Genomic DNA, 12494 nt, shown 5'->3' with positions numbered 1-12494 from the left:
TGCAGCAGAGATTGGCAGCCACACAGTGAGTCAAGAGATTTCAATCAAGCTCATTCTCATAAAATGTAATCTATTTATATGGATACAAAGCCTTGTTTCTTAACCACTTTTGGAAACTGCTTCTTAATTGCCTTTCAACTAGTAAGAACCTTTGGAAGGATATGTTTTATAATACCAGTGAGTCCCTCAATCCTTAGGGGAAAAAGTTTTAAATACAAGTTTAAGGATGTTATGTATTGGGGGGGGGGGGTGTACACACATACATACACACACATATACATATACTATACCAGGGATTGGCAACTTAAACACTCAAAGAGCCACAAAGGTCCTAACCAGAAGCCCCCCGTTCAATTCTGGAGCCAACTGGAAGTCCGGTTCCCCCACCATAAAGTCTCCTCCTAACACAGCATCCTTTTTCCTCTGTCTATCAGAAGTCCAGTTCCCCCACCATAGAGTCTCTTCCTAGGATGGTGTCCTTTTTCATCTACCTGTCCTAACCGAAAGCCCTATCAGTTGTGGAGCCAACCAGAAAACCCATCCCTTGCCATAGTCTCTCCTCCTAGTGCGGCATGCTTTTCTCTCCCTAACTGGAAGCTCCTCAAAATTGTGGTGCCAACCGGCAACAGAGCCACAGCAGAGGGATGGAAGAGCCACATGCAGCTCCAGAACTGCAGGTTGCTGACCCCTATACTATACATATATATAACATCCTTATGTATAATTTTATATAGACAAACTAAAGGTCAAGATGGATTTGAATTAAGATTGTGAAATTAATTATAAGAACTCTTTCTGTGGGACAATTTCTTTTGTACTCTTAAAAAAAACATGATAGGATGAAACAGATTACTAGAAGTGGAATGGCACTTTTATTCTTCCGTCTAATTCTTTTTATTATTATTGTTCTTCTGCTTGTGCTTATGCAGCCAAGGATACTATTAAGTATCAGCAGATGTGAAACAATGCAAAAATATTCACAACCAAAAACAAAGTAACTGGAAGAAAAGTAGCCCCAGAATGGAATCCTAAAATAACTCTATAATATCTCCACAGCATGAAATGCTGTGGACGGAGGTAGAATAGAAAGGAGTGAAAGGAAGAAACAAGGAGGATGAGACAGTTTTATAAAGGTACCCTAAAAACTATCTAGTTGGTTGGTTATTTATTTATTTATTTATTTATTTATTTATTTATTTATTTATTTATTTATTTATTTATTTATTTATTTATTTATTTGGTGGTTCATAATGAAATGCACTGATAGATGTCTTCTGAGATAGAAGAGATAAATGTCAGGAATCATCAATGGCCAAATCCAAGATTTTAATATAACTAGATTCAGCCACAAGTATCTCCAAGGAGAACAGCAAAGGATTTATATTCCTTCAAACATGATTCTTATTTGGGGCAAAACAGTAAAATAACCCTTAAAATGTGTCCTACTGAAGCAAAAGCAGATTTTCCATATTGTATGTTGAAGAGTCAGTGGCTTGGAACAGTAGCTTATGACCAACTGGTACCATGTGGTCCTGGTTTGGCAGGTCAAGCTCTGGACAATTTGTAGCTGGCCAGCAGTATTAGACACATTTTGCAACACAGCCTGGAGCTGACAACCCACCATATTATTTATTACTACTATTCCAATCTTGCAGATTAGTGATGGAACAGTACATGACAATCTTGTTGGGTAATTTATTTTTGTCTTCCAACTGCATGTAGGAGGGCTAAGGTGAGAAAGTAGCTTCAGCAGCTTTGTAATACAAAATGTTTCAAAATGAGATTTTTATCATGCAATTGTTCTGCTTCAGTTCACAGAATTTTATAGCACTCCAAATGATGTTTTCCATTTGTAATTCATCTGTGTTTTCTCACTACTGCTTCCATCTTTTTTCGTTCATCCAATCCAAAAATCAAGTAAGAAAAAATTGGTGGAATAGACAATATAGCTGCATGATGTCTTTTGACTGGGAGTGCTTTGAGCTGTCTGTTTGGAAATGCCTACTTAATCAAGTTCTGAGTAGCACGAAATACCTCACATTCTGTTAATTTACATGCAAACCAATTGTGTTCTCAATGTTCAAATTCCAACAACTGTAAATGAAAGAAGTTAGAGTAGGAATTCCTTTAATGCAGTGTTTTTCAACCTTTTTGTGCAAAGGCACACTTTTTTCATGAAAAAAAATCACGAGGCACACCACCATTAGAAAATGTTAAAAAAAATTAACTCTGTGCCTATATTGACAATATATAAAGTGTTTTTCCCATGGCACACCTCACACTATGTCGTGGCACACTAGTGTGCCGCGGCACAGTGGTTGAAAAACACTGCTTTAATGGATGCTGAAGTTCTTCTCCAAGGACTAAGAATAGGAGAAGCCCTGAGAATTTATAAAGAATCTTGTCTCACAGATAGCCCTCGCCTCTGGTACCTCAGCTTCATATATTACACTTGGACTAGATTAATCCTGATTTGATGTGATTTTCAGTATAAATTCAATGTTTCTTCATACTCCTGCGAAGAAAGCTCAGAGTTTTTTCATGTACTTCACTGGTTGAACAATAGTAGTGTTTTGTTGTTATTTTGTCTTTCTGAGTTATGCACAATGCTCTGGGATCTCCTGTGATTAACAAGTTACTTATACATCTTATAACTACATTCAAAAATAAAGATTTTAGTCTCTCAGCCCAAGGCACAGGCAACACATATGTATCCTGGGACCATATAATATTGTATTACAAATCTGTTCTGTAGTGTGTTGCATTTGCTTTTGTTAACAAATCCTCATCATCCCCATGTGCTTGAGTCAGCAATATTTTCCTACATTTTGTCTAGTGATGAGAGTATCAGTTATAACTGCTTACCCCTTTTACAAGCTGATAGTTCTCACTGCTTTTTTCTCCAGGGGTCCCGGGTTCCTCATCTGTAGTACGCTGGGAGGATGAAAGGAAGATAAAAAGTATTTAGGTGGCTATATATAGAGTTAAAGGAGGGGAGATCCACCATGATTCATTTTCCATGAGTTGTCCGGTTACTGCTCAATCACCACAAACTAGGCCAATTTTAAAAACACATCTCCTCTGCTACAAACTGAATTTAAGTTGATTGAATTGGTCTGCATAGTTTATCAAAGCTGTATTATTACGGTATTTAATAATGATGATAATTTCCCCCATTGGGTTTCTTCTCACTATTACTGATAAGTTTAAGATAATATTCTGTGATCTCTTTATCCTCAGAGATTCATAATTTGCTTCCTGCCAAATATTTATTCAGTAGTAAATTCATCTTTACTGCTATGTAAACTGAGGATTAAAATCCCACCTATTTTCAATCCAGATTTACTTTTGTGTTCCCTGCCTTATAACTGGTGTGAATTTACCTCTTTTTTCTCTTTCTTCTCCCCTTCTTGTCCGTTTTCTCCCTTGGAGTTACCCTTCTTTTCCACCCAGAGTTCAGACTTTTCCACCATCATACGAAGTTTGTCCAACTCTGATTTGATCACTTTGTAGTTCTCAACATCTTGAGCAGAGATAAGTAGCTGGACCTGGTTGAAGTTACCATAAAGAACATCAGCTCATTCTGTTTATGCTGCTGGCTAATACAAAGGGGTTTCAAGGTGAAGGCCTATGGTTTATGATTCATTTGTCCTTCTCATAAGGTCTGAGGGAATTTAAGGCTAGGGATATGTTTCTTTTTATGATGATAACCTAGAGCTATTTCTGATCCACAATGAAAATCCCTTCAGAAATAATATTTAAATAAAGAAGGGCCATATTGCTTCCTGGCATGCAGTAGTTCCAGTCACAGCCCAATATCACCATTGTCATCTTTGTGGATTTGGCAAAAGGTTTAAAAGTATAACATTCATCTGAAGAAGCATACAGCTTCCTTTTATGTTGAACTATGAATAGGGTTGAACCCACTGGAGGTTGTGATGGTATTAGAGGTAAAACCAGTTCATAGAATCTTGCTTCTTGCATGCTAGAGATATGGTGGCATAAAAATTTCAATAAATAAATAAAATAATAACATCATCATGATTTCTCTGCTGTGTGGGGTCCATGGTGCTCTTTAAGCTTGGTGGTTTTCTTGTAGACATTCCATTCCCACTTTAGGTAAATCATCAGTGCACCAATACAATAGCTCTAGAAAATGACCACTGCTTTTATATGATTAGTGCCAACCCATCAACAATGTGATAAATATAAATAATACCTTCATTTACCATTTGAAATAGGCTGGGTCCAGCAGTTTCAAATTAAAATACATACCAGAAAAATACTGGCATCTCCTCTAGTATACCAAACTTCTCAAAATAGATAAAAAATAGTGTTTTCTAGTTCCATAAATCATAAGTAGGCCCAAAGAGAGGCAGCATGCTCAATAGCAAAGCAAAAATAAACACATCATGTGAATTTGTTCCAAGGAGAGTGAACCTTAGGTGAAAGGAGTTACAGAAGTGCGAAATGTACCCACCACTAAGAGTTACACTGAGCATTACCTGCTTAAAGGTGTGTAGGACTTCCTGACGCTGACTGAAATGTTTAAAGAGAAGCTGAAGAGAGCCTGAGACAAGAGGTGGATAATCATGCATTGTCAAGTGGATTAGTACCCGGAGAAACATACGTCCTCCTTCATCATCCACTTCTAACATACTGCTTGTTTTCCTGTAGCCCAAAGAGAAAAAGAAAGACGAAATCATAACCAACCTCTGGCTCTTAACTCTTCATACTAGAGGGTAAATTGCTTTAGCTATGTATGGGAAAAGCAACCAACAGCAATAATGGAAAACTAACCAGTACAATAAAACTCACCCAACCCCAAACATGGCTTCAGCCTGCTCCCCAATCCGATCCAGATTCATTGTTGCAGCTGGAAGGAAAGAAAGAGCATAAGAAACAAAAAAATGTAACAATTGGGAGATGATGAGGGACAGAAAAAGGAAAAAAAAACAAGGAAACATCTGAACTAGTTCATCAACTGTTTATCAATCACCACTATATTTAAATGAAGAGAAAAGTAGATTTCTCAAAGATGATTTAGCTTTAAAATGTCTTAGATATGCCAAAGCTATACAAAATAGGGCAGATGAATTTTCTCTATATATGTGTAATCCTTAATATGGAAGAGTGTCTTACATTCAAAGTCATCTGCTGTTGAAGTGAACATGACCATTTCTCATTCTTTGCAATAAATCATGATGATCCTAAACATTCCCAATTTCCTACAGATATACTATCATCACACAGTAGATCCTGATTTTCATTTAACAATCAAACATCCATCTACCTTTAGAGCATTATTGAATACTAAGGCAAAATGAAGGCAGAAAAGATTTCTGACTTCAAATCAAAAAGGGAGGAGAGTACCAGGAGAAGCTGGAGCTTACTGGTAGAGTCAAAGGCTGGTGCTGTCCCATCTGCTGCACTGTCCTGCATGGGAAAAACTTCCACAAACTCCTTCTTGAACACTGAGAGCAAATAGGAGATCCTGTAATCCAGTCGCACGTTTAGAATGAACTAGGTATAAGAAGAGAATATGAAAAGATGATCAGTCTTACCCAAGATTGTCCACTCTTTTGGCTTAAATGGGCTACATTAAGTGAAGAGGAATTGTCTTAGGCCACATATAAAACATATGGTATTGTTAATATATATAAATAAAAGACTTCCTTTGGGTTTTTTTGTAATATTTTTATTATATTATGGGACTACATTACTAACTGTCCAGGGCTACATACAGTCTGTGGACCACAGGTTGGCCAAGTTTTCCATCTCTCAGGCTGGGGGGTCAAACTGTACGCCCCTCAGACAGGGTCCGCAATTTGGGAGTCCTCCTGGACCCACAGCTGACTTTAGAACACCATTTGTCAGCTGTGACCAGGGGGGCATTTGCCCAGGTTCGCCTAGTGCACCAATTGCGTCCCTACCTGAACCGGGAGGCCCTTGCATCAGTCACTTGTGCCCTTGTGACCTCAAGACTGGACTACTGCAACGCGCTCTACATGGGGCAGCCCCTGAAGAGCATTCGGAGACTTCAGCTTGTCCAGAATGCAGCCGCACGAGCAATTGTGGGTGCACCCCGATACACCCACGTCACACCTATCCTCCGCGAGCTGCACTGGCTGCCTATTGGTCTTCGGATACGCTTCAAGGTGCTAGTCGTCACTTATAAAGCCCTTCATGGTATTGGACCTGGGTATTTGAGAGACTGCCTGCTGCCAATTACCTCCAACAGACCTATTAGATCCCACAGATTAGGCCTCCTCCGAATTCCATCTACTGGCCAATGCCAATTGGCTATCACCGGGAGGAGGGCCTTCTCTGTGGCTGCTCCGGCCCTCTGGAACGAGCTCCCCGTGGAGATTCGGACCCTCACCACCCTTCAGGCTTTCCGCAAAGCCCTTAAAACCTGGTTGTTCCGACAGGCCTGGGGCTGATGGATTTCCCACTCCCGCTAGAATTGTGTGGTTGTTGAGTGTTTTTAAATTGTTTGTAGTAGTTGTCCGTTGGTTTTCCCCCCCCCCCCCTGTTTGTATTCCCCACCCCCCTATTTTGGTTTGTGAGCCGCCCTGAGTCTCTCCGGGAATAGGGCGGCATAGAAATGCAAATAAATCATATTAAAATCATATTAAAATTATATCTGGTCTAGCCCATTTACAGACTTTTCTAGCCTTTTGTCATTCCTTTCCCTTCTCTAAAGTCATTATCATAAATGGCCCCAGCCAAAGCTACTGTGTCATAGAGTCATGGCTCATAGTGTGTGAAATTCAGAACTACTGAATTTCTCTAACCTGCAATATCTCTAGAATTTTCAGCTTTGTTTCCATCACTACTATGTTTTCATTTTCAATGCTTCTTCCCCTATCTGCTGGCTCAGGAACAACCACGGCATTCATGTTCGATGAACCAAAGATGGACTGCTTCCTGCTCAGCATCATGGTAGACATCATCTGGCCAACACCATGGATGGATCTTCGGACATTTTTCCCTAGGAAAGAAACCACATTCCACCAAACTTAATACTTGCTCCTATGTTCAGTCAGATCACCGAAGGTTTGTACAGTAAATTAAGGATATGGATAGAAGAAATCCCCACTGTAATCTCCTATCTGTGATGAATTTTTTGAACTATATCTCCTCGTCAATTAAGATTTGTTTCATTACTTATTTCATAGTTTAATTGACTTTAAACTTAAAAAGTATACAGTACCTAAAGCCACTCGGTTTTTTTATATGTATAAAAAAATCTATCCCACTTCAAAAAAAAGTGCCCAATTTATGGTTAGAGAAAATGATACACCAGCCCATAGGGTTTAGACCAGAGGTATTCTTATTGGGTATTCTACCAGAGAAATATAGTAAAGAAGATTCATATTTGATTGTACAGATAATAACAGAAGGTAGAATTGTATTTGCACAAAATTGGAAAACAGATAAAATCCCATCAGAAGGAGAGATAATAAAGAAGATATTGGATTGGGCAGAAATGAACAGGTTGACATTGAAAATAAAGGACAAAGAGGAATCAGTGTACTACAAGACATAGGGGCGATTTTATGATTGGTTAGAAAATAGATACAAGTAGAAAGAGAAAGGAACAATGTATAAAACAAATAACTCAGATGACACATTATTAAATTGGGGGGGGGAATAGAAAAGTATTAAAATGAAAGTATACAAGCTAAAAAAAATGATACACGTGGAATTATTATTAGAAATAAAATGTAACAGAGAAAATAATTTTGTATGAAAATATAAAGTTGGGATTGCTGAAATGCCACCCTGAGAACCCATCAGAGAAAGTAAATAAGCAAATAAGCAACAACGGAAAGGAGGAAGGATGAGGAGGGAAAGGAAGAAAAGGTAAAGCAGACGAAGTAAGGGAGGGGAAGAAGGAGGAGAAGAGAGGGGGGAGAAAGAGGGGAAGAAGAAAGGAGGAAGGAGAGGAGAAAAGAAGAAAGCAGAGAAGGGAGGTTGAGAAGAGAGAAGGAGCAAGGTTGTTGCAAAATAAGATGGAGGTATGGGGTGGCAAGAAAGTGACCCCAACTATAATCTATATATTTGTGAGAAAATAATGATAAAGATTAATGATGAATAGATAAATATTAAAAGTAATTATAAGAGTGTATATTTGTGAATGAATTTGAAAGAGAAAAATAAAAAACTTTCTTTAAAAAAGTGCCCACTTTTTCCTTCACGCATTGTGAAGGTAAATAAGTGCATTGCATTTTGTCTCAGCCTCTGTCAGGGCTTGCCAGGCCTACCAGTCACATCCTCGTTATACATGGCCTGCATCATCAGCTGAGGGCTCTGGACACAATCTATGATGCCAAGAAGAGTCCGTGTCAAGCGCAGCAGTTCACTGAAGCTGTAGAAGCCGAAGTAGATGAGGTTGTGCGCAAGACTGACAACCTGGAAAGATGTCGGTTCAACACAAGGGAAGAAACCAAATTAGATGACTGAGCACTAGCTCTAGAGTCTAGAACAACAGAAAGCAGTCACAGTGAAAAACCACTTAAAACAAAATCCTGGATACTTCTGAGTACATAGAAAACCAATTTCCAAAGAAACAAATGTGATCTTTGCTCTTGCCAGAAACTGAAATTGTGCAATTAGCCTGTCTCACATGGGAGGAAAACTTCCACAACATATCAAAGGCAAGTGTCTCACCTCAAAAGTCAGTTTATTTTTCTCCTCATTAGCAAAAGGAACTGCTTCACTGACTACATTGTTGAGATAATCTTCCACAAACTCCATTGTGCTGGCAAATTTATTCTTCTTGTCATCTCTTGAACTGTTCACATTGGAATCATAGCTACAAAAGAAAATGAACTGAACAAATCAAAGGGATATGGTTTGTAGTGCAAACCACCTCCCGCCTTTCATAATAAGATAACCTTATGCATGTTTATTTAGAAGTAAGTCCTACTGCCTACAAATAGATTTCAAATTGGAACCAAAATTACAAGTCAGTGGCTGCATTTATGTTCCTATTCTCAATATGTACACAGGGGTGAATATGAATTAGCAGGATCTTCTAATTGCTATATAATGTCTCTTCATTTGTCTCATTCCCTTTTCCCACATAAAGATTTTTAATGGCTTACTCTTTGATGGTGATTGCTGTAGGAATCTCGGTCCACAGGCGTGCAAATTTCACAGGCATTACTTTCTCCTGTGGGTCCCTGTCCACATGTACATGCAGCATGAGATGACAGAAAGAGGCTCGGAGGTCAAAGGGCAACATTTCATCTGCCATGCAGAGAAATATTAGCTCCACACCCAATTGTTTGGAGATTTCTTTAATGGCTAAGTATTGCCGATCCATGCACATGCGAGCAAACAGCTTCAGTTGGTATCTGTGAAGACAAAAGTAAAGCTGTGAAAAAGAAAGTGCAATAAAAGTGAACTCTGAGAAGATTCACGCCAGCAAGGAATCACCTTCATCGGCCGGCCTTGGACTCCTCGGCTCCATGCCATCCTCCCCTCCATGATTCCTTCTCACCACCCATCATCCCACACCCATCTGTGATGACCCCTCCCTCTTCCCAACTCCAAAACAGCACACAGGGGCCTGCCCTTGATAGTCGCCATCTCAGATGTTGACAATAAGGATGAGAAAGTAAAGATTTGTCCAGCTTTCAAAGACTATTCAGTAAGAGACAAAAGCTATTAAACTTGAAAAAAAATAAGTCAATGATCAGACACAAGGAACATAGTTAGGCCACAGGAACCAAAATATTACCTGTAGTAACTCAAAACATTCTCATCATGGGCATTCCCTGCTCGCGCTTCCTGGGCCAACTGTCGGATGCTTTTCTCATGATTATCATTGTTTCTGTCAGTCCAGGTCAACCAGACCTCCTCCTCAGAAAATTCAATACTCAGATATTCATGAGTCTGAGACATCTCCTTCACAGGTCTCAATCTGAAAAACAAAAATGCTTCCACTCACTTTCTAGGAAAATAATAAATAATAAATAAATCAAATCAAATCAAAAGAAATCACCCAAAGCCATTTAATTCTGAGCTGAGTGTGGTGAATTATTTTCTTCCTCTCTGCCACACTATCTTTCTTTTAATTACTTTTTCTTCCAAAATTATTTAACTGCAAAATAATGGCTACAAAATCATCTAAGAGTTTAATACTTGGAATATATTGATTCCTTCCAAGAGAGTATAATAAAAAGTACCATATGTAACCAGCATTCTATATATACATTTGAAGGAAGGTGATCTTTATGAAATTTCCTTCTAACATTAAAAAAAGATTTGAAAGGTAGCCATGTCAGACCAGCTCAGTTTCTAACAATCCACAACCACAATTTGACCAAATGAGATCAAGCTTACATTACTGCATCTCCTCCCAATAGTATTTTAATAAATATATTTTAATATAAACCTGTAGGCCCAGTACATTTATTTTTAAACCCTATGATATAGGCTGAAAATGACTTAGCATTGTCATATCATGATAGCAAAAAGAGTAGTAGGGTAAGAAGATAGTAGTACAATTGTTCAAAGAAAAAAGGGCACACTGGATACTCACTCAGTTTGGATTAAGATATCAGTGTTCTTGGGGTCCAGGACACACTTGCAGATCAGCTCTTGAGTTACAGGAATTGCTACATGGTTTGACACACACAAGTCTGATAGATAGTCCAAAAACCTGGAGGAGAAGTAAAGGGTTCAAATGATCTTTCAAGCAATTTGATGGGCCTTTTAAAAATCCTATATTGCACAAAAGATGTAAAATGGAAAGGAACAACTGACAGGCTCTCTGTCAGTTGTTCCTTTCCATTTTACATCTTTTACACCTTTATCATATGATAGAAAGATGAAAGTATCAGATCACCTGGTTTTGAGCACCAAAACAAGGCAAAAATCACACTTCATTGCTCCTGATTCTGTCCTAACAACAGTTATCCTGATCCAATCCTGATCTGAAATGTAAACTCTCCAGTCTAAAAAAACATTGCTACTGTACTTTTGGCATCAGAAGGCACAAAGATAGTAAAGAACCAGGTTGCATGAAGAAACATCTTGGAAAGAACAACCCACTCCAGAAGTTTTTTATTCCTGAGTAATCTGACTTCAATAATCAGAGATAATCAGTGCCAACTATGCTTTGGTGAAAATTGGAGTTGCCAGCACTCAGACTAAAGCAATCAGAAGCTGAAACAATTTCTATTAAATTCTGTAATGCACAGATGTATTTTAATTCAAAGTAGTATAATAGCCATTGTTTAACAGTGGCAATTGGGCCTTGCAACTCTATTCTTAAGTAATACAACAATAAAGCAGATAATGAGACTGCACCAACTTGCAATGTAGTTGTGGAAGTCCTGGTTTCCATTATGAGATGAGTTTCATGTAGTCGCAGCATCCCATGGATATATGATTGCCATTTGTGACCTTCTGTCAGCTTCCCTATTGACTCTGCTCGTTGGAAGCCCACAGCGAAGGTTGTAAATGGCAATCACGGGACAGTGGAATGCTACAACAACATAAATGTAAGTTACCAGGCACCTACATCACAAACATGTGACCACTAGGATGCTGCAACAGCACAAAGAAGAGTTGTAAATGTAATGGAATGCATGAATGATCTTGGGAAATACTTGAGATACTGCCTAGGAAACAGACGAGAGAGACAGGAGCTCATTGTCACTTAATTAAGAAAGAAACTTAGAAAGAATCCGCTCTCATGGATCAAACAGTTAAAAGTAGAGATGGGAAGTTTCTGCTTTAGACTTGCAGGATTCTGTGAATGTAGTCTTACAATAAATTAGAATTAGTTGCGACCCTACCTGAATCGGGAGGCTCTCACAACAGTCACTCGGGCCCTTGTGACCTCTAGGCTGGAATACTGCAATGTGCTCTACATGGGGCTGCCCTTGAAGAGCATCCGGCGACTTCAGCTAGTCCAGAACGCGGCTGCGCGAGTGATCGTGGGTGCACCTCGGTTCACCCACATAACACCTATCCTCCGCGAGCTGCGCTGGCTACCTGTCGATCTCCGGGTGCGCTTCAAGATGCTACTAGTCACCCATAAAGCCCTTCATGGTAGTGGATCTGCGTACTTGAGAGACCGCCTTCTGCCAATTACCTCCCTGCGACCAATTAGATCTCACAGATTGGGCCTCCTCCGAATTCCATCTGCCAGCCAGTGCCGGCTGGCAACTACAAGGAGGAGAGCCTTTTCAGTAGTAGCTCCGACCCTTTGGAACGAGCTCTCCGTGGAGATTCGTACTCTTACCACCGTCCAGGCCTTCCGCATAGCCCTTAAGACCTGGCTAGCCCGTCAGGCCTGGGGACAAAGATAATCGCCCCTCCCGAATGATGAATGAATGTTGCTCATTATTTTACTCTATGTTTGTCTACGTCACTGTTTGTATTTCCCGCTCCTGATCTTATGTAAGCCGCCCTGAGTCCCCTCAGGGAAAAGGGTGGCCTATAAATGTTAATAAACCTTCAAACCTTCAAAA

General features: G+C 39.4%; 1 protein-coding gene across 1 annotated transcript in view; it reads right to left on the bottom strand.

Moving 5' to 3' along the window:
• ITPR3 (inositol 1,4,5-trisphosphate receptor type 3) overlaps window positions 1–12494 on the bottom strand; it is a 135498-nt gene that overhangs the window by 46958 nt on the left and 76046 nt on the right. Inside the window, exons 17-27 of the mRNA XM_087719927.1 lie at window positions 10556–10675; window positions 9752–9934; window positions 9114–9365; window positions 8677–8821; window positions 8271–8418; window positions 6798–6994; window positions 5394–5523; window positions 4819–4876; window positions 4506–4671; window positions 3384–3548; window positions 2866–2934 (exon numbers count right to left, since the gene is read on the bottom strand). Coding sequence (XP_087576053.1) covers window positions 2866–2934; window positions 3384–3548; window positions 4506–4671; window positions 4819–4876; window positions 5394–5523; window positions 6798–6994; window positions 8271–8418; window positions 8677–8821; window positions 9114–9365; window positions 9752–9934; window positions 10556–10675 — 1633 coding nt within the window. The remainder of the gene's footprint in view (window positions 1–2865; window positions 2935–3383; window positions 3549–4505; window positions 4672–4818; window positions 4877–5393; window positions 5524–6797; window positions 6995–8270; window positions 8419–8676; window positions 8822–9113; window positions 9366–9751; window positions 9935–10555; window positions 10676–12494) is intronic.

Source organism: Thamnophis sirtalis, unplaced genomic scaffold (genome assembly GCF_051295495.1).
Source record: "Thamnophis sirtalis isolate CommonGarterSnake01/CBP01778 unplaced genomic scaffold, rThaSir2_p1.2 scaffold_7, whole genome shotgun sequence".
In the NCBI taxonomy this organism is placed as follows: domain Eukaryota; kingdom Metazoa; phylum Chordata; class Lepidosauria; order Squamata; family Natricidae; genus Thamnophis; species Thamnophis sirtalis.
The sequence above is the reverse complement of the archived record's forward strand: the minus strand, read 5'-3'. Positions and strand labels throughout refer to the sequence as shown.